We start from the raw sequence: 22,836 nt of genomic DNA, 5'->3' as shown, positions 1-22,836 counted from the left end.
GATCTCTTTCTGACTGAAAAATCAGGAATAAAGCAGAGCTACAGACATCTAAAAGACAGTCTAGCTTTTGCAACAGAGATATTGCTGAGGCAGAATGGCCTCGGAAAAAGCGGTTTCACAGAGTCAAATATAGAGGAGTTAGTCTGTCTTAAGTTGAGCAGGACAACCCACCAAAGTGGGATAACATATGTTGTTCATTATTTTATAGACAAGTTATATTGATGAAGACAAGTGAATCCAATCAGAACTGTTGTCCTGAGTGTCCATCTGATGGGAAATAAAGCAGCTGAAAGTGTAGTATATCTTGTCTCACCCAAGTGTTTGTTTGGCCCAGCTTCGGAGAGGTGGGGAATTGGGTCTGGATCACAGGGGTCTGCTATTGTAACATCTCTGGGTTTTGTCACCGTGCAAGTAGATCTGGGGCAATGGTGTCAGTTGCTCCTTTAAGGGGTCTGCTCCCATAAAAGTACGAGACCCCTTAAAGGAGCAACTGACACCACTGAACCCCAGTTGGTATCTGCCTCAGACCCTCGTACATCTTTCACAACACACTGATGCACCTTTCCCAATATTTCCCACGGGCTCTTGTGGCTCCTCAGTATTTACTGTGTTCCTCTTTCTACTCTCAGAGCATCATTCAGTGTTTACCATTTCACACCTTCCTCCGCGTCCACAGTGCAATGACACACTCTGATTCTCAATATCTGCTCCCTTCCTCAACCCCCTTGTGTCACAACTGCTGTTACCCTGCTCATAAACTGGAGATGTCGGGGTCATGGGTGGGCATTTCAAGTCAATGTTTCAAAGTTTGCACAAGTAGGATTTTTAAAGTTTTGGGTTTTGGTGTTCTTTGAGCAGAAAACCTACTTTGGGGGAACAATAATCTCCTCCCCGTGCAGTTTGATGCCCTAATTTTGAAGAGGCTATCGGGGCCAGGTGTAAACAGCCTAGTTGATAATTGACTAGCTGTCGCCTGGTTCTGCTTTGTACACGTGTATTTATTTATTCGTACTGTCCTTGAGTTCACGTTGGGTGTACACGTTTACTACATCACCTGGTCTTTTTAGAAGAAAGCGACAAGGTGTTTGGAGCCATACGGAATCAGGTCTTCAAAAAATTATGACTGGGCTCAATGTCTCCTTCGGTTATTTCTTTGCTGTCGTGGCTTTCAGTGAGGTGGTCAGGAGGGGCTCCAAAAAACTTCTGCCACTTCGGATCTGCTCCACCTTCCTGGTGGAGCTGGCCTCCTGCTTCCAGCTGGGTGCCTGCTGGTTTGAGCTCAGGATGTTGGTGATCATCGGGCCGTGGGGAGGTGGGTTTGGGATGGACGTGGTCATGACCCTGCTGTTCCTCCTTGTCTCGATCCACGAAGCCACCTTTGACGGAGCTGAGGCCAACCCGCTAGTCACCGCGCAGGAATTGCTCCGCTCCAACTCCCCTGTGATCGCCAGCACTCTCAAACTCTTGGCCCAGTTTGGAGGGACACACTTGGCCAAGGCAGTCGCAAAACTGTACTGGTCCTGGGAGCTGACGGATTTGCACCTTATCCAGAACATGATGGCCACAGACTGCAGCTCGGCCATCCAGACATCGGTCAGCCAAGGAGCCATGGTCGAGGCATCTTGTGCCTTCCTTTTCCATCTAGTTGTGATGAAGTTTGAGGGAGCAGCTTTTGGATACAGGATCCTGTCCAAAGCCCTAACCATCACCGCCCTGGTCCACGTAGGTGAGTCTCCATTCTACGGTTTATAGTGAGAGTTTCTGAAAGCGATATACACGCATGATATACCATCTGCGATCGAGTTGCTCATGGTAAGTCGGAGGGTGGGGAAGGGTCAGAGAAGGGGTGGGTTTCTGCAATGCATTTTGAAGCTAGATGATTGCATGTGATATTGTCCGGAAATATATGTCCTATTGTATTTTTTAACAAACACAGAGCTACCCATGATGGTGGGAGTGGGAAAGGTTTCTTTTATCAAGAAACTGTAGGAGGAGGGGCAGAGACTGTCAAACCCCATCATCACCCCCCCCCCCCCCCGCTGTCAAACCCCATCATCACCCCCCGCTGTCAAACCCCATCATCACCCCCCACTGTCAAACCCCATCATCAACCCCCACTGTCAAACCCCATCATCACCCCCCACTGTCAAACCCCATCATCACCCCCCACTGTCAAACCCCATCATCACCCCCCACTGTCAAACCCCATCATCACCCCCCACTGTCAAACCCCATCATCACCCCCCACTGTCAAACCCCATCATCACCCCCCACTGTCAAACCCCATCATCACCCCCCACTGTCAAACCCCATCATCACCCCCCACTGTCAAACCCCATCATCACCCCCCGCTGTCAAACCCCATCATCACCCCCCACTGTCAAACCCCATCATCACCCCCCACTGTCAAACCCCATCATCACCCCCCACTGTCAAACCCCATCATCACCCCCCGCTGTCAAACCCCATCATCACCCCCCACTGTCAAACCCCATCATCACCCCCCACTGTCAAACCCCATCATCACCCCCCACTGTCAAACCCCATCATCACCCCCCACTGTCAAACCCCATCATCACCCCCCACTGTCAAACCCCATCATCACCCCCCACTGTCAAACCCCATCATCACCCCCCACTGTCAAACCCCATCATCACCCCCCACTGTCAAACCCCATCATCACCCCCCACTGTCAAACCCCATCATCACCCCCCACTGTCAAACCCCATCATCACCCCCCCGTCAAACCCCATCAACTCCCCCCCCCCCCCCCCCGTCAAACCCCGTGATCACCTCCCAGTACCGTTAAACCCCATCATCACCCCCAGTACCACTCAAGTGCAGGATTTCCTCATCTGCTCCACCTCAGTGCTGCCAAACCACAAGTACCTACCTCCAACTTGGTATGGATATCTTACCATCTTACTGTGTATCCTGGCTTTAAAAAGAAAGGAAGAGATGAAGGTTGAGTATGTGTTATAATATTCAAGGCCACTAACTTACCTTTAACAGAAAAATGGACAGAATCACATAATTTGATCCCCAACATAGAATCATGGAAAGGTTAAAGCATGGAAGGAGGCCATTCGGCCCATCTCTCTGCATTCATGCCGGCTCTATGCAAGAGCAATCCAGCTAGTCCCACTCCCCCCCCACCCCCCCACCCCACAGCCCTGCAAATGTTTTCCTTTCAAGTACTTATCCAGTTCCCTTTTGAAAGCCACGATTGAATCTGCCTCCACCACCCCCTCAGGCAGTGCATTCCACTTCTTAAACACTCGCTGTGGAAAAAAAGTTTTTCCTCATGTCGCCTTTGGTTCTTTTGCCAATCACCTTAAATCTATGTCCTCTGGTCCTTGACCCTTCTGCCAATGGGAACAGTTTCTCTCTATCTACTCTGTCTAGACCCTTCATGATTTTGAATACCTCTATCAAATCTCCTCTCAACCTTCTCTGCTCTAAGGAGAACAATCCCAGCTTAGAATCATAGAAGTTTACAACATGGAAACAGGCCCTTCGGCCCAACATGTCCATGTCGCCCAGTTTATACCACTAAGCTAGTCCCAATTGCCTGCATTTGGCCCATATCCCTCTATACCCATCTTACCCATGTAAATAGAATCTCCAGTCTCTCCACGTAACTAAAGTCCCTCATCCCCGGAACCATTCTAGTAAATCTCTTCTGCACCCTCTCTAAGGCCTTCACATCTTTCCTAAAGTGCAGTACCCAGAACTGGACACAATACTCCAGTTGTGGTCAAATCAGTGTTTTATGAAGGTTCAACATAACTTCCTTGCTTTTGTACTCTATGTCTCTATTTATAAAGCCCAGGATCCCATATGCTTTTTTAACCGCTTTCTCAACCTGTCCTGCCACCTTCAATGGTTTGTGCACAAAAACCCCCAGATCTCTCTGTTCCTGTACCCCTTTTAGAATTGTGCCCTCTAGTTTATATTGCCTCTCCTTGTTCTTCCCACCGAAATGTATCACTTCGCATTTTTCTGGGTTAAATTCCATCTGCCACATGTCCACCTAGTACACCAGCCTGTCTATATCCCCTTGAAGTCTATCACTATCCTCCTCACTGTTTACTACCCTTCCAAGTTTTGTGTCATCTGCAAATTTTGAAATTGTGCCCTGTACACCCAAGTCCAAGTCATTAATATATATCAAGAAAAGCAGTGGTCCCAGCACCGATCCCTGGGGAACATCACTGTATACTAAATACTACAATAACATGTAATGAAAACCAAATTTGACTCATTCAGTCACCATAATTCAGTGGTGCCAATAATAATACCTTGATGTTACATGGCACAACACCTCTGGTGTTGTAAAGCAATGTATGGGAGATCTGGCACACACCTATGTCCAGCATGCCTGTATCCATTGCACCTTACAGTCACTTGAAATTAACCTGACTGACTCAAATCTCGTATTGATCAAATTGCAAAAAATCACGGGTGGGGACTGCACCATTCAAAAGCAGGTTCATAAACTACTATTGAAAAACTACAATCAGCAACTGGCAGTCAGCAGAAGCTACCAATAATAAAAGGAGAACAGGAACCAACAGAATCACTCCATACTTTTTTGTTTGGTTGCCATCTTGCTTTCTCCACCAACATAAGGATTTACTGCTGGAAATCTGGTTTGTAACATAAGAAGAACACAAAAATGAGAACATTTACAAGAAAGTAATTAAACCCACCAATATAGTGACATTGAGTTTAACAACTTTAGATCTTAACCACCGCTCCCATTTTCTCTCTGGCAGCAGGTGCTGGTAATGATGGACGGCTGCACCAGAGCCACTGGGAGTGTGGGAGGTGTGGGCTGGTGGTTGGGGTGGGGCTCGCCCATCAGATCCCCTACATGGCCGGTGGGATAGTCCAAAACCCTAGGGTCCACCTGCCTTTTTTCCGCCACATTTCCGGACCACGGGAACCTCTTTGCCAGATTTTCCAGGCTTCCCTCCCCCTCTGCTATTCTGCTGTAACCATTTACACCTCCTCTGGACCCATCTTTTGTTTCTATACTTGTCCCGTTATCACCCCCTTTTGCCTTGCACCAGCATCCCTTTTTTCATTTAATCACTCCTGCCCTCTGACATCTTCCACTTCTGACGAAAGGTCACCGGCCTGAAACATTAACTTTTTTTCACTCTCCACAGATGCTGCCTGACCTTCTGAGTGTTTCCAGCATTTTTTTGTTTTTAGTACAGTTGCATTTGTTGTGTTTGAAGTTCCTTTAATGACACTCTCCATCAGAAGCCCATGCATCTTCGAGAAACACAAGGCTTGAATTCATGGTGCTTCCCAGAGCTATCACCATCACCTTTTAAAAAAATGTTTTCTTGGGATGTGGGAGACATGTGTAATGGACTCTATTGGTGCAATGGTATTTATGGTCCATCCCAAGTTGCTCTGAGGGGATTAAATGTCATCTACATTAGTGAATCAGTTAGGTTTCTCATAGCCATTATCTGGTTCTGGCCCACAAATCCGTCTGCAGGAAGGGCTTCGCTGTTTCCTCTGCATCCACCGGTGGGTCCACACCGGGAGAGGCCGTTCGCCTGCTCCATCTGCAGCAAGGGCTTCTCCCAGTCATCTGCCCGCAGCATACACCAGCGGCTTCACGCCGGGGAGAGGCCGGACCAGCACCCCACCCACTGACACACCAGAGTTGCCACCTTTGACCGCAATGGTTCGATCTCACTGCTTCCGATGTCTTTTAATCACAGTCGGGACTCATCCATGTTGATTATTGCAGTCGGGGTTGCTTGATGCTGATGTTAATAAGCTCTTGTCAAGACATTTAAGATAGAAAGGGGGGAGTTATTCAAGGGATATGGGGATCGGGCGGGAAAGTGGAGTTGAGGTTGAAGATCAGCCATGATCTTATTGAATAGCGGAGCAGGCTCGAGGGGACGGGTGGCCGACTCCTGCTCCTATTTCTTATAATTCCAGAAAAAAGAAGACTGAGGGGTGACCTGCTGGAGGTCTTTAAGATTATGAAAGGGTTTGATAGGGTAGACGTAGAGAAGATGTTTCCACCTACAGGGGAGACTAGAGCCAGGGGCCATAAATATAAGATAATAACTAATAAATCCAATAGGGAATTCAGGCAAAATTTCTTTCCCCAGAGAGTGGTGAGAATGTGGAACTCGCTACCACAAGGATTAGTTGAGGCGAATAACATAGATGCATTTAAGGGGAAGCTAGATAATCACATGAGGGAGAAAGGAATAGAAGGATATGCTGATAGGGTTAGATGAAGTAGGGAGGGAGGAGGCTCGTGTGGAGTATAAACACGGCATAGACCTATTGGGCTGAATGGCCTGTTTCTGTGCTGTACATTCAATATAATGTAATACTCTTATGTGATTCCTGTATTTAAAAAGGGAGATAGAACCAGTCCAGGGAACTATAGACCAGTTAGCTTAACATCAGTGGTAGGAAAGATAATGGAATCTTTACTCAAAGATGTAATAGAAAAATATCTAGAGACCGAAAATATAATAAAAGACTCGAATGCATGGATTTCAAATGGGACGGTCGTGCTTGACCAACCTTATTGAATTCTTTGATGAAGTAACAGAAAGGGTAGACGAGGGTAATGTAGTAGAATGGGTAGCAAGTAGGCTACAAAACAGAAAACAGAGAGTAGGGGTTAAGGGTATTGTTCCACTGCCAGAGGGGGTGGAGGAGGCAGATTCAATCATGGCTTTCGAAAGGGAACTGGTTAAGTACTTGAAAGGAAAAAAATTTGCAGGGCTACGGGGAGAGGGTGGGACTAGCTGGATTGCTCATGCAGAGAGCCATCACGGATTTGATGGGCCGAATGGCCTCCTTCCGTACTGTAACCTTTCTATGAATTTATTACCAGATGTTTTGAGATTGATTTTGCAACTTGCCATCATGAGATTTGAAGTCATGACTGCTGAGTTGCTAGTCCAGTACCATAACCACTAGGCTACCGTACCCTGAACAGACTTAGCAACATAGGATACTGCAATTCCCAGTATGCATTGTACCTACAACTCCCAGAATTTTCTATGATTGACAGAAAGACTGGCCATTCACAGTTGTTAGACTAATTCGTTAGATCGATCTTTAAAGTGTATGTTTGTATTTTGGTTCAGAACTTTCATTGAGTTCACTCCACAACATAGTCCTTTTTGATAGGCTTTATTGATAAGTTACAGATCCAACAGTGAAACAGACTGTAAAGTCCTGTGAACAAGCTATCTTCAATAGACCATAATGAACAGATCATATATTAGCAATCTGGGAGATACCAACAGCCTGCTAACCTGGACCAATTCCATCTTGCTTTCATACTCCCAAGGCTGTACTCACCAGAGCTGCTCAAAGTCTCACTGTATAAACTCTAAGTTCCCATGTGTATGGGACCACTATCACATCTACACATTACATGATAATACCAAAAGATTTAAAAACAATCCCATTTAAGGAGAAACTAACGAGCAAACATATACGTTATCTACAGTTCAGTGAATGAACTGAATTCCTAACTAGTGAGCAAACATATCTATTTACAGTTTTGTTAACTGCTATAAAAAAATTATACTCTAAGTAACAAATTTTGAAAGGATTGGAGCATTATTCAAGTTTTCAGGGAGGTTCTGAATGAAAGTATTGAATTTCTTTTGATTTCCATAAGTACAGCCTTTTAGTTACACTGAGCACTGTTGTGAAAATATTTTTAAAATGAAGGATGGATTCAAATTAGTTTGATATTTTCGTAAGTTTATAGTTCTTGGTCCTCTCCGTTAAAAGAAATAGAATTCCCATTTGATGTTCTCGGTACATAGTTGCATGATAAAAGTGAAACATTTTGCACTATAACATATTATGAACTTCTTTCTGTCTTGTTATGGTAATTTTGGGGTTGATACCAAGCTCGATTAAAGAAATAACCTGGCCAGGCTGATGTAAATCAGTACAGGGACAGAGACAATGGCCTCGATGTGAACCCTTCCATGACAGGCGGGAGAGGGTTGGTGGGGGTGGGGGGGTTAAAAATTTTAAAACAGAGACTGTATCCCCAACCCGTCGCGTACGCACTTGTGGACTGAGATGAGGAGGAATTTCTTCACTCAGGGTTGTGAATCTTTGGAATTCTCTGCTCCTGAGGGCTGTGGATGCTCAGTCGTTGAGTGTATTCAAGACTGAGATCGATAGATTTTTGGACTCTAGGGGAATCAAGGGATATGTGGATCGAGCGGGAAAGTGGAGTTGAGATCAATGATCAACCATGATCCTATTGAATGGCGGAGCAGGCTCGAGGGGCTGGATGGCCGACTCCTGCTCCTATTTCTTATGTTCTTACCTTCTCCAGAAGGTTAGTGCTTTTTATAGCACTCCTTGTGGGCCAGGAGGAGCAAGAGTGCTTCCCCCCGGCCCCTCAAAGAAGCCTTTGGCCTCCCCTCTGCCGATCACGGCCTCGCTGTCCCCTCTGCCATGATCAGCGACCTCCCTGCCGCCCACTAAGCCCCGATCTCTCCATCCCTCCCTCCCTATTGCCGTTCTCTCCGTCCTTTTCCCACCAAGCCCCGGTCTCTCGTTCCCTCCCTCCCGATTGCCGGGGACCGTCTCCAAGAGTCCCCGGCTGCGATCTCCTGCCGCTGGCTTTCCCGCCCGGCAGCTGACCAGCCTGTCAAGTTGGCCGACTGCTGGGAGGAAAACGGAAGAAAAAAATATAATGAGGTCCTGCCGTTAAATTCAGCAGGACCTCCACATCCCCGGCTTTGCTGGGTTCCCCCCGCTCTCCCATGCACCCTCCCGCCACCCTGTAAATATCGGGGCCAATGCATCTATATGTTGCTGCAGTGAAACAAAATGGTGGTTTTGACATGCTAATGTTGTTATGGTTAATTAACATTGTTCTGTCCAGAAGTATTCCTGACATCTTTTTATAAAGCTGTTGTTGTCCTGCACCACAGATGTGAAATTCAAAGGATGCAAGTGGTTATCCTGACCAGCCTTTGTGTTTCTCGTCCTGTGGATGTCTGACAGCCCGAGGAAGTGAGAATATTTGATTTCCTTTGGTCCTGGGTGAACTTCAAAGGAGCTGAGACGTCTACTTCTGGCCAGTTTGCTCTAAATCAGAGTCTTCAGAAGTTAGCAAGGAGATACAGAGAGAGAAAGGCAGGAGGATCTATGGAAATTGAGAACCAAGCCTCAGGTGAAGTAATGATCGGAGATCTTTGTTTCAGAACCAATGTTACTGTTAGTTTTAATGTGTGACTGTATTCTATGTTGTAAGGAGGAATAGTGAAGTTCTGTATATTACTATCAATCTATTGTTTGTCTTTGCTGCTACTTAACTATTTATCGTCAATAAATTTGTTTGGTAATTTATGGCCTAAGCTATGGTCTGATAGAATGTTATTCTGCAGCCTTCCCAAGTGAAGGAGATCACATGAGAATATGATATATCCAATAGCCCAAATAGAGTGTCGAGGGTTTCTGCCTCACTGCATTTAACCCGATATTGAGCAGATAAAGACATATTCTAGTTGTGATGAGCAAGGGCTTGGCTACAGATATGTTCTTTGGTGCTGAGCACAAGGAAAAGATCTGAGGTAAAAGTCCAAAAAGACATCGAGTTGCTTTCCCCCAGTAACTGGAGTTAGTGAGGGGAACACATTTAATCATCCACCTGAGGTGAGTAAACCAAACACAATTTCTTTTCCAGAAACCAATCAAAACAACAATTAACTTCACCGTCTTTAAGCAGAACTCCTAGAAACTCCTTTCCAAATTCTTTAGGCGAAGATGTACTTATCTTCCACATTCCTCACTTCCACACCACAGAACGCTATCCTTGCAAAGGCACACCCTCCCACTCACCCTGAACAACATCGTAACAGCACACCCTCCCACTCACCCTGAACAACATCGTAACAGCACACCCTCCCACTCACCCTGAACAACATCGTAACAGCACACCCTCCCTCTCACCCTGAACAACATCGTAACAGCACACCCTCCCACTCACCCTGAACAACATCGTAACAGCACACCCTCCCACTCACCCTGAACAACATCGTAACAGCACACCCTCCCTCTCACCCTGAACAACATCGTAACAGCACACCCTCCCACTCACCCTGAACAACATCGTAACAGCACACCCTCCCACTCAATCTGAACAACATCGTAACAGCACACCCTCCCACATACCCTGAACAACATCGTAACAGCACACCCTCCCACTCACCCTGAACAACATCGTAACAGCACACTCTCCCACTCACCCTGAACAACATCGTAACAGCACACTCTCCCACTCACCCTGAACAACATCGTAACAGCACACCCTCCCACTCACCCTGAACAACATCGTAACAGCACACCCTCCCACTCACCCTGAACAACATCGTAACAGCACACCCTCCCACTCACCCTGAACAACATCGTAACAGCACACCCTCCCACTCACCCTGAACAACATCGTAACAGCACACCCTCCCACTCACCCTGAACAACATCGTAACAGCACACCCTCCCACTCACCCTGAACAACATCGTAACAGCACACCCTCCCACTCACCCTGAACAACATCGTAACAGCACACCCTCCCACTCACCCTGAACAACATCGTAACAGCACACCCTCCCACTCACCCTGAACAACATCGTAACAGCACACCCTCCCACTCACCCTGAACAACATCGTAACAGCACACTCTCCCACTCACCCTGAACAACATCGTAACAGCACACTCTCCCACTCACCCTGAACAACATCGTAACAGCACACTCTCCCACTCACCCTGAACACCACCTCCGGAGATCTACTCTTATATAATAAATTCAGAAATACACAGCAAGTCCATTGACGTTGGTAAAATCTATTCTGATGAGTAATTTGAGATGTGACCTGTGGTAAGTGTAGGATGCTTGAGAGGAATAGGTGACTTTGGACCTATGGTTCCCAAAGCTCTTCACCACTGGGGGTTTCCTTGTGACATTCCTGGGTCTGTTGTAGACTCATTGATAGAGATTGATTGTTATGATGAGTCAACAACTCCATTATTCACATCATATGACTTCCAACTTGGCAGCAGGTGAACTAGATGTATCTTGGTCTTTTCTCGTCTAGCAATTCCTATGTTTTTAGGAAGGGCCCACTCCTGCTATATTAACCTGTATTTTTCTTTTACAGATGCTGCTGGTTCTGCTATGTATTTCCATCATTCTGCCCTTATTTCAAATTTTCAGTGTTTCAGGTATCCCTTTGTGTCTGTGGAGACGTATAAATCAGAGTAATTGGACGTGTGTGTGTGGGATACGCTCTGGGGCCTGAGATACTGGCTTGCAATGTTGGCCAGATCCTGCGATGGGCTCACAGAGGGAGTTGAAATTGTAGCTGTGTCTGGAGGCAGAATACTGGTGTCTAATCTGTTGTTTTGATCTCCTCTGCAGCTGGCCCATATACCACAGCTCTGTTTAACCCAGCACTTGCATTCTCTGTCACATTCCACTGTTCTGGAAACACATTGTCAGAATACATGATAGTCTACTGGCTCAGTCCATTCATTGGTGAGTAACAGAAACCACCTTCCTTATTCATTAAACCTGAGGAACTCAGTACTAGACGTCAGCCTATCAGTGCTCTGTGTTCATAATGGGTCACTCTATCTGGACTGTTGGTTTGTGTGATGGAGACTTTAACATTGTGTCATTGTGTGTCATTTATGTGTCCATGTGAATGCATGCCTGTGTATTGATACTGTCTGACTATCCCTGTGTGTTGTCACTGTCTGACTATCCCTGTGTGTTGATACTGTCTGACTATCCCTGTGTGTTGATACTGTCTGACTATCCCTGTGTGTTGTCACTGTCTGACTATCCCTGTGTGTTGATACTGTCTGACTATCCCTGTCTGTTGTTACTGTCTGACTATCCCTGTCTGTTGTTACTGTCTGACTATCCCTGTGTGTTGATACTGTCTGACTATCCCTGTGTGTTGATACTGTCTGACTATCCCTGTGTGTTGATACTGTCTGACTATCCCTGTGTATTGTTACTGTCTGACTATCCCTGTCTGTTGTTACTGTCTGACTATCACTGTGTATTGTTACTGTCTGACTATCCCTGTGTATTGTTACTGTCTGACTATCCCTGTGTATTGTTACTGTCTGACTATCCCCGTGTGTTGTTACTGTCTGACTATCCCTGTGTATTGTTACTGTCTGACTATCCCTGTGTATTGTTACTGTCTGACTATCCCTGTGTATTGTTACTGTCTGACTATCCCTGTGTATTGTTACTGTCTGACTATCCCTGTGTGTTGTTACTGTCTGACTATCCCTGTGTGTTGTTACTGTCTGACTATCCCTGTGTATTGTTACTGTCTGACTATCCCTGTGTATTGTTACTGTCTGACTATCCCTGTGTATTGTTACTGTCTGACTATCCCCGTGTGTTGTTACTGTCTGACTATCCCTGTGTATTGTTACTGTCTGACTATCCCTGTGTATTGTTACTGTCTGACTATCCCTGTGTGTTGTCACTGTCTGACTATCCCCGTGTGTTGTTACTGTCTGACTATCCCTGTGTGTTGTCACTGTCTGACTATCCCCGTGTGTTATTACTGTCTGACTATCCCCGTGTGTTGTTACTGTCTGACTATCCCTGTGTATTGTTACTGTCTGACTATCCCTGTGTGTTGATACTGTCTGACTATCCCCGTGTGTTGTTACTGTCTGACTATCCCTGTGTGTTGTTACTGTCTGACTATCCCTGTGTGTTGATACTGTCTAACTATCCCTGTGTGTTGTTACTGTCTGACTATCCCTGTGTGTTGATACTGTCTGACTATCCCTGTGTGTTGATACTGTCTGACTATCCCTGTTTGTTGTTACTGTCTGACTATCCCTGTGTATTGATACTGTCTGACTATCCCTGTGTGTTGTTACTGTCTGACTATCCCTGTGTGTTGTCACTGTCTGACTATCCCCGTGTGTTGTTACTGTCTGACTATCCCTGTGTGTTGTCACTGTCTGACTATCCCCGTGTGTTATTACTGTCTGACTATCCCCGTGTGTTGTTACTGTCTGACTATCCCTGTGTATTGTTACTGTCTGACTATCCCTGTGTGTTGATACTGTCTGACTATCCCCGTGTGTTGTTACTGTCTGACTATCCCTGTGTGTTGTTACTGTCTGACTATCCCTGTGTGTTGATACTGTCTGACTATCCCTGTGTGTTGTTACTGTCTGACTATCCCTGTGTGTTGATACTGTCTGACTATCCCTGTGTGTTGTTACTGTCTGACTATCCCTGTGTGTTGATACTGTCTGACTATCCCTGTTTGTTGTTACTGTCTGACTATCCCTGTGTATTGATACTGTCTGACTATCCCTGTGTGTTGTTACTGTCTGACTATCCCTGTGTATTGTTACTGTCTGACTATCCCTGTGTATTGATACTGTCTGACTATCCCTGTGTATTGATACTGTCTGACTATCCCTGTGTGTTGATACTGTCTGACTATCCCTGTGTGTTGATACTGTCTGACTATCCCTGTGTATTGATACTGTCTGACTATCCCTGTGTGTTGATACTGTCTGACTATTTCAGTCTATCAGCAGTAGTCATCATTCTGGCTCCATAACTTTATCCATGTATCACTGTGTGCAGCTGTATTGATGCACCTGTAACTGAATCATTGCTGTATAGCTAACACTTCAGACTGCCGCTGGATGTGGTCTTATGCCTTACGCGTGTGTATCAGCCACACTATTTGTGTCACTAGCGAAATGATCCAAAGGAGGGGGGTTTGATAAGGGAGATAATCCAGATGGAGGACAATAATCGGGGACACAATAGAAGGAAGGGGAACAAACCTACCAGTTTTTAAAATGTACCAAGTGTTGTTTACGAACTGAGAAATGGTGACTTGTTATAAAACCCTGCAGCGACACAACTTTAAAAATACCATTCTTTAGCTTTCTGATGGCGACTTTAGCCTGAGCTCCACACACCAGGTTAATCCTCGATCTCAGCTGGAATAATGGGAAAATCACCACAATTGGCCTCAGTGCCTCTGGTTAGGGACAGGAAAATTGGTCAGAGTTCACACTCCCGATCACCTTCCAGTGACAGTGTGTGTGTGTGAGAGTGTGTGTGAGAGTGTGTGTGTGTGAGGGATCGCCTCGATTTTAAAATTCTCATCCTTGTTTTCAAATTCCTCCATGGCTTCGCCCCTCCTTATTTCTATAACCTCCTACAATCCTACAACCCTCCGAGATCTCTGCGCTCCTCCAATTCTGGCCTCTTGCGCATCCCCAATTTTCATCGCTGCACCATCGGTGGTCGTACCTTCAGCTGCCCAGGCCCTAAGCTCCGGAATTCCCTCCCTAAACCTCTCCGCCTCTCTACCTCTCTCCTCCTCTAAGACACTCCTTAAAACCTACCTCTTTGACCAAGCTTTTAGTCCCAAGTTAAAAGTGCGTGCATCAGTGTGTGTGAGTATGTGTGTGTGTATGTGCGTGTGAGTGTGTGTGTATGTGTGTGTGTGTGTCAGATCAAACACCCCACTGACCTTCGCTGTCAGGGGTAACACATGAAAAATGGGCACTGAGATCAGATACTTGGTGACCCTAGCTCTCGTAGGTCTACACTCCATCAGGAAGTCACTGCCTTCAAGGGAAGGAGAGGGGAGAATGTTGTCGGTAAAGGAGGAAAAATATACTTCAATTTCAAGTGATTCTTGTGGGTTAGATAGGAACATGAAGTGAGTGGTGGGAAATCCTGAATCACAAGGAAAAGCAACTTTGGATAACTGAGGTTAGATTGTTGGACTTCCAGAGGATTTAATAGATAACTTGAGTTATCACGGATCATCGATCTGGTTGGCATGCTCTTTATGATTATTAATGAGGTCAACAGCTCCCAAACTTACTCACAACGCCCATTGTTAATTCTCTAACTGATACCAGTCCCTCTGTTGCAGCAACAATTCTGGCTGTCTTTCTGTTCAATGGAAACATTCCTCTGCTTTTCCACAAGAATCTCCTCTATTCCCAAAGGACAAAGTACAAAATTCCCAAAGGGAAACCAATGCTAGATCCAGAAGTGAACAAGGCAGTCAACAGGAAAGGAAAAGGAGACTCCTGGAAGAGGGGCTCGGAGGTGATCACAGAGACGGAAAAAGACAAGTGAGATCTGAGAGGTTTGGTTTGGGGAGTCTGTGTGTAAACAGTGTGTTTTATTTTGTGATTGGGAATGCACTGCCTGAAAGGGTGGTGGAAACAGATTCAATAGTGGTTTCCAAAATGCAATTGGATATTGAAAATTGGATATTGATATTGAAAATTAAAATTTGCAGGGCTATGAGGAAAGAGCAGGGGAGTGGGACTAATTGGACAGCTCTTTCAAAGAGCCGGCACAGGCACGATGGGCCCAATGGCCTCCTTCTGTGCTGTAAGATTCTATGATTCTATAAGTTGAGTGGTATTTTACTACTCTGTATTGGAGCTAGTTCTAGTGTACATGCACTCAATTGTATACATCATATGCATTCTCATTATGTATATATCCTCCGGGTATCTCACCTTGTATAAAACCTAATGATATTTCATTCCATGTACTGTCCCCTCCCAACAATTACTTTTACTTCAGACTCGATAACAGGGACTAGACTTCAATTAATTGTTTATGTGAAAGAGAAAAAATGCCAACAGTGGAAATTGGAGACTTCGTTACCCCCTGTTCAGGTGTTAAGGGGATGTGACTGGAAGATTTGAGATGGTATAATGTGGTGCTGCTCAAGGTGTCCAGATTTCTCCAAATGGTTGTGTTGTCCGATTGTCTCATATCACTCTGTCAATGCCAGGTGCAGCCACTGCACATTTATTGATGTTGAAACAGACTTTTGGGTTAAGAATAAAAGAATTTTAAAATGATTTGGATCAACATTATTTTCCAGACTGCCTTTAAAGGGTTCCATGGTAGATTTAATTTTGTGGAATAAGAATGACTGACTGGGGAGAGCTCGCTTTCTCTGGCAGACAGTACAGTCTGGAGCGACCTATGGGACGGACTCAGAGCTCAGTCATGCTTCAAACAGGAAGGGAGGAGCAAGGCCGGGGCTCGGGAGGCTCAGCCTGGGAGAGGCCACCTGCTCTTCCTGGCCCACAGGATTCCACAGAGTTGACCATAGCCTCTCGTGGCCACTCCCGCCGTGGTTCTGCTGTCGGGATTGGTCCTTACGGGCATCCTGAATCCAGAAGTTGAAATGTCGTCGCAGCACCGATGTTATCATTGGGCCAGCGGACCTCCCGTGCCTGAATTAGGGTGGGGGGGGGAGGGGGAACGTGGTGCAACAACCCCCCCTCCCCCACTATCTTAACCCCCCGCCTGCACCATTCCCCAGGGCGGGAGGGATTAAAATTGATCCCATTATTAGTTCCATTAATCTAACAATTCAAATAAAGCAAATGAATGTTGGAAAAGAAGACTAAAGCACAAAGTCCAGGCCCCGGTTATGTGTCACTGGCCTATCAATAACTTCACTATGATTCACTGCACCATTCAGAAGCACAAGCCCAACTAATCGGTTTTCACAGATCAAATTGTGGAACTCAACCATCTCTGGAAGAACATCCATTATTTCTGTGCTCTATCGAGTGCTCTAAGGCACGATCTTTCGAAAGAAGGAATGGCCAGATGGAAAAAAATCGTAGGAATTTCGGAGGCTGTTTGAACACCCTGAAGGCCCTCTCCACCCCCCACTCCCCACCCCCAGCCTATGCCACTGGCTCACTTTGAATACATGCCACCATACAGGCACCGGCATTTCTGGCAGAAAATCCCGAAAGTAGGAGTGGCCAAGGGGGAGCTGGCAGAATGGCTGATTTCCTGCACTTGCCCACCCCCAGATCCACCTGAAATTGGGCAGAAGGCCCATGGGAAATCAGGGATACTTTGCCTTGATGTCTGGCACAAACAATATACTAAACTGTCTGGAGATTTCCATGTCCCCATGGGGAGTCACCTGGCCCAGCAGCTTACTTTCAGTGATGTTACCTGCATTCTTGCTCATTGTATCCACAATAGGCAAGAGAATGTGGTGAGCATCCCAATGTAATCTCTGGGAAGAATACTTCACAGGAGATGTGGCTCGACTGAGGTAAACCACCTTGGTGTTGTGTGCATAAGTAAATGGTGTTGGAAGAGAGCCAGAACTGGAGCAAGCAAATGGTGATGAAGGAGGTTGACAAAGCTGATTCAAGCAATGAATGAAAGGTTCAAATACCAGGGGACACAAGGTAAGAACTGAGAAATTAGGAGTCAGTTGAATAATAGAGTTGTGGAATGTTACCAGAGGAGGTAATTTAAGTGCCTGTTATGAGTGCATTGAAGAGAGTTTAATGTGTTTGTGGAAAGAGGAGGGGTCGAGGTTTATGATGAGAAGGTGGGTATGAGGAGTTGGCATTATCAAAAAGTTGGGACTGTTGGACCAAATAACTACTCCTAGATATTGATATGTTCCCAATGTAACTCTTTAAAGCAGCTGATTGTGAGGAAGGAACCACCTGTATTATTTTAGGCATTTGCACGCTCCTCTTGATCACTGGGTGAAAACACAGCACAGCATAGTTCACTGTATTCAGATTACTGTGATTCGATGGATATTTTTCAGGGACAAGAAACCTCGATCACACTGATGGAATATGTGTAGGGAGCTCTGACAGCATGGTATGAACATGGTGTAGGTCAGTCACTCAACTGAGCACAGAGGGATAGGATTGATCTCAATAGAGAACTCCAATCACACAGATTTAATTCAATGTAAGGGATAGTAAACTCCAATCACACAGATTTAATTTGATGTGACAAAGGGAAACTTTAATTTCTTGGACTGGACATAGTTTAGGGTTGAAAAATCCAGTTATATCCAAAGCTCTAATTTATCAATTTCAGGGAATGGTCAGAATCGTTGGCTGTGATGCCGAAAGCTCCAGTAAAATTCCAGATTTGACCTATTTTGTTGTGCACAGTACTGGCCCTGACATCGAGCTGAGTATAACTGTTGATAGATTTGCTATCACGTGAATTGAAGTTCGTGTGAGGATGTAGCACATTAAATATTTGGTTGTTTTTGATGTTCTCCTTTGCAGGTCTGAAGCTGCCTCACTGGCTGCTCAACACCACATTTCTGTTAGTGCTAACGAGCCCTTTCTTGTTTTGAGCCAAACTGTCGCTTTTAGTTCCCAGCTTTACAACTGTTCATTTCAGCCACTCCAAAAGCTGTAATTTACACTAAAATAAGTCAGAAGGTATGTAATGGAGCCTTGAGTGGTGATTCCATTGTGAAACATACTGTGCAGAAGGAAGTCCTTCAGTGAGGCAGTTATGTGTTTCCAGACACTGGGGTTAAGGATATAGATGGTCGGGATATGGTTTATGGAAGGGGGAGAAAGTAAGGGAACTGTAATTGCTTTACTTGTTGATACGGATGCTGTAGTCGATAGGAAGTCTTCCCTCTTAAAGGAGAATTACCAGAGAATGATCAGGAAATTTAAGGTTCTGGATGCTAAGTTAGTGACCTCTAGATTGTTGCCAGTCATTGGTGGAATGGTTCAGTAGCATAAATGTTTTAATGGTAGCTCATTATGTATAGTCCCACTTGTGCTGGGGAAGGTCGTCGTAATAACAAGGAACAACAGGGCAAAAATCCCTGTCTATGTGTCTGGTGCCAACTGTGGAATTGTTCACTGCCAGACCATAATTTTCTCATCCCGGAAGCACAGAAGAGGAATTTTTTTTTACATAAGGTGAACTGTGTTAGGCGTGCAAGGAATTCCTTGGAATGTCTTAATGCTGCAACTGGAAGGATCAGGAATAAAATGCTGGAGTTACGGGCATGTGGTTCCAAGAATTTAGATGGAATTAGTGTCTCTGGAGCCTGGTTAGACAACAGTGATGGATCGGATGTACAGCTGAATTGGTACACCCTCTCCTTTGAGGCCCAAATTACCTTGATGAAATATCCAATAACCAATTCAGCTGTACATCCGATCCATCACTGTTGTCTTATAAACGATGACGTAACTGTGATTGAGGGGAGCTTATTGGTAAGTCGGAAGGAATGGTTGAAACTTGCTGAAGCCTAAGGCTGGTCCCTGACTGATCCGTGTTGTAGATCTCCTGGGCAACAGGTAGAGTCAGGCAGGGAATTCTGTGAACAAATTAGAAGAGCTGGAAGAGAATGTAGAGCTGTTATTTTAATCAGTGATCCGACATGGGAGGGAGACCAGTGTGGAATGGGGCAAGATACAACTTGCCCCATTCCGCACTGGTCTCCCTCCCATGGTGGAAGTTTGTTAATGACTGTTTTCTTACTCATTATATAAGGGATTGAGCCACTGGGAAAGAAAGAAAGAAAGAACTGCATTTATATAGCACTTTTCATGAATTCAGGATGGATGTATTTTGGTCAGGTAGGTTATTTGAAATGGATTGGGATGGTAGGACTAGAGGCCATACCTGTAAACTCCCTGGGCACAGAATTAGGTATCTTCAGCTGCTTCATCAATGACTTTCTCTCCATCATAAGGTCAGAAGAGAGGCTGTTTGATGATGATTGCACAGTGTTCAACACCATTCACAATTCCTCCCATAATGAAGCAGTCTGCACCCGCATGCGTGAAAACCTGGGTAACATCCAGGCTTCGGCTGATAAGTGGCAAGTAACATTCGTGCCACATAAGTGCCAGGCAATGACCATCTCCAACAAGAGAGAGTCTAACCACCTTCCCATGATAGTCAATGGCATTACCATTGCCGACTCCCTCACCATCAGCATCCTGGGTGTCACCATTGACCGTAAACTCAACTGGTCCAGCCACATAAATTCTGTGGCTGCTACTGGGTATTCTGCGACAAGTGTCTCACCTCCCGACTCCCCAAAGCCTCTCCCCTACCTACAAATCACAAGCCATGAATGTGATGGAATACTCTCCACTTGCCTGGATGGGTACAGCTACAACAACACTCAAGAAGCTCGACACCATCCAGGACAAAGCAATCCGTTTGATCAGCAGCCCATCCACCACCTTAAACGTTCACTCCCTCCACCACTGGCTGCAGTGTGTACCATCTACAGGATGCACTGTAGCAACTCGCCAAGGCTTCTTTGGCAGCACCTCCCAAACCCGCAACCTCTACCACCTAGAAGGACAAGGGCAGCAGGCACATGGGAACAACACCACCTGCACGTTCCCCTCCAAGTCACATACCATCCCGACTTGGAAATATATCGCCGTTCCTTCATCGTCGCTGGGTCAAAATCCTGGAACTCCCTTCCTAACAACACTGTGGGAGAACCTTCACCACACGGACTGCAGCGGTTCAAGAAAGCGGCTCACCACCACCTTCTCAAGGGCAACTAGGGATGGGCAATAAATGACACCCACATCCCGAGAATGAATAAATTGAAAATGTTTAGACACCAGGAGGTCTTTCTCTTTGCAGAGACTCGTGCACTCTTGAACAAACTTCCGTTATATGTGGGCAGCTGCTGGCCTTTAAAAAGGGGATTTGACAAGCTCCTGAGAGAAAAGGGTATCCCCAGTTATGAGCAGAAAGTGGTCAGTTAGTTCAGCTGATGATGCATTATGTGCAAACATGGTGTTCTGGAACTTGCTTGATTGCCATAAGGAGACGGAAAGGAATTTCCCAGAGGTTTTCCTGAATTGGCTGCAGGATCAGCATTCCTTGTGGGATGAGGGGGAGTGCACTGGGCAAGGATACGTTGTCTGCTCAGAGCGGCAAGGCTGACATCTGCGGTCTTTTCCCATATGCTTATGGAGAGATGGAATTATTTATTGTACTAAGCAAAAGGGACACTGTCACTGGGAGTTGGACCAAATACAATGTCGCTAAATAGATCTTGTGTTTTAAACGGGTTTAAAAAGTTGACCTTGTGTATCTGGACTCATCCACTGAAGGCAGCTTTCATCAGGAACAATCATTACAAAATCTTACAGAAACAATAATAATTAGGCCCAGAATTCGCTTAGAAAAGAACGGTGAGCTCAACAGCGCTCACCGTTGATAGTGGCGAAATTGAGGAGCAGTTCTGGTGTTCGCACATGTGCAGTGAACCACGGAAATCTGGAACTTGCTCCTCCTGGTTCGCCAGCGATATGACAGCTTCGAATTAAAGGGATATCGCCGGCTGCAATCAATGGAAACAATGGACCAGCGCCAACTTGCTCATCTGCCCAGCTGGAAGGTAACTAATATCGCCACAAACAGGTATGCTTAAAAATACCAGGTCCAAACTAAGATTTAACAGTGCAGTAAGTCTTAGTGACTGCCAAATGACTAAAAATTTACTTTTAAAAATGTGAAGGAGCCTCATTACTGCTTATATTAATAGTTTTTGGTCATTAAAAATGTTTCTTTTTTACTTTTCCCTTCTGTCTCTTTTATTCAATTTGATTATTTCTTACCCTCTTTTTTCACTATCTATATCTGTTTTTATGAATGATTTTAGTGTTGCACCTTTCACTTCCTGGATTTTACGTTGCAGCTTGCGGAAACTCTTCGCAGCGGGTCAAAAATGCTGCAATCTGACTGGTCGAGGCGAGAGAGCGATCCTCTCGCTTCTCCCATGGGTCCGAGCTTCACCTGATCTGACGCTGGGCTCTTCTCCGCTTCCTATTGGAGGAAGTGCACCCAGCAAAGACTGCGGTAAGTTAGCGGGTTAGTATAAATCTACGGAGCGGCGAGCACTGTTGGTTCACCAATCCGAGCAATTTCCGGGCTAACATTTAGCTTTGGGATGGACCTTTCCTCAAACAATCTGACTGCAGGTTCTATTTGATGTCACTCTTACCCTGTGGTAATGGTGCATTATTTAAGTTACAAACACACTGGATTTGGGAAACAACCCTGTCAACGATTTGGATAACTGTTAGAGAATCAACTCCGATCTTGTATTGTTTTAGATATTAATTCAGCACAGAAAGCGCTCTGCAGCACAATGAAATAATCATATCCCAGCTCACATGAGGTAAATCTGATCAGTTACCCATTTCTCATCCTTGCCTTTAAATCCCTCCATGGTCTCACCCCTCCTATCTCTCCACCTTCTTCCAACAATATAACCCCTCTCCCATCTCTTTGATCCTCTGAATCCTGTCTCTTGTACCTATGTCCCTCTCTTTGCCCCACCATTGGCGGCCATGCCTTTAGCCACCTAGGCCCTATGCTAGGCCACCTCTCCTAATATCCCCTTCTTTGGGCTCAGTATCCATTTTCCTCTTTATGCCTCTGTGAAGTGCATTGGGACATCTTTCTGTGCTAAAATGCTATATAAACACAAGCTGTTGTTATTATTAATATCTGGCCAATTTGGTGAAATGGCCTTCTGACTAACTCTCACTGTTCTTTCAATCAGACCAAACGAGCTCACCAGGATTGGACTGGTTGGTTTGACTTAACACTAACCCAAAGTATTATAAAACTGTAACGTACTTTTCCTCACTCAGACCAGCATTGCTACAACCGGGAGCTTGCTATCTAGTCACAAATATAAAGATATCTTTGTTCAGCTATTTTGTTGGAGAAGATAACTAAATAACGTGCACTGTTTTCTATAAAAACACAGCTGTTAATATATTTAGTATAAAGACACAGTGATAGAGCGGGATACCACAGGAAGAACAGGTACTGGTCACCTCAGCAAACTTTACTAAGATCATTTCTCCCCTCAGCAAATACCATTTTTGTTGTTCAGCAAATATATCTATTATGTATTAAAGCATTATTTCAGTTTCACTCCTG

The 22,836-nt window shown here is 45.4% G+C and overlaps 1 protein-coding gene across 1 annotated transcript; it reads left to right on the top strand.

Moving 5' to 3' along the window:
- The first annotated feature begins 1,119 nt into the window (after positions 1 to 1,119).
- Positions 1,120 to 15,912, top strand: aqp12 (aquaporin 12). Its single transcript, XM_067994811.1, has 3 exons — positions 1,120 to 1,726; positions 11,458 to 11,574; positions 14,993 to 15,912. The coding sequence occupies exons 1-3, from the start codon at positions 1,120 to 1,122 to the stop codon at positions 15,199 to 15,201; spliced, it is 933 nt and encodes a 310-aa protein (XP_067850912.1). The 3' UTR covers positions 15,202 to 15,912.
- The last annotated feature ends 6,924 nt before the right edge of the window (positions 15,913 to 22,836 follow it).

The sequence above is a fragment of the Heptranchias perlo genome, chromosome 13 (assembly GCF_035084215.1).
Source record: "Heptranchias perlo isolate sHepPer1 chromosome 13, sHepPer1.hap1, whole genome shotgun sequence".
In the NCBI taxonomy this organism is placed as follows: Eukaryota; Metazoa; Chordata; class Chondrichthyes; order Hexanchiformes; family Hexanchidae; genus Heptranchias; species Heptranchias perlo.
The sequence above is the reverse complement of the archived record's forward strand: the minus strand, read 5'-3'. Positions and strand labels throughout refer to the sequence as shown.

Bases quoted from the DNA above. Each gene is read 5' to 3' on its own strand.
- aqp12 (XM_067994811.1), top strand. From the start codon at position 1,120: ATGACTGGGCTCAATGTCTCCTTCGGTTATTTCTTTGCTGTCGTGGCT. The intron at 1,727-11,457 runs GTGAGTCTCCAT...TCTCCTCTGCAG, and splicing joins CACCGCCCTGGTCCACGTAG to CTGGCCCATATACCACAGCT. The intron at 11,575-14,992 runs GTGAGTAACAGA...CCTCTGTTGCAG, and splicing joins CTGGCTCAGTCCATTCATTG to CAACAATTCTGGCTGTCTTT.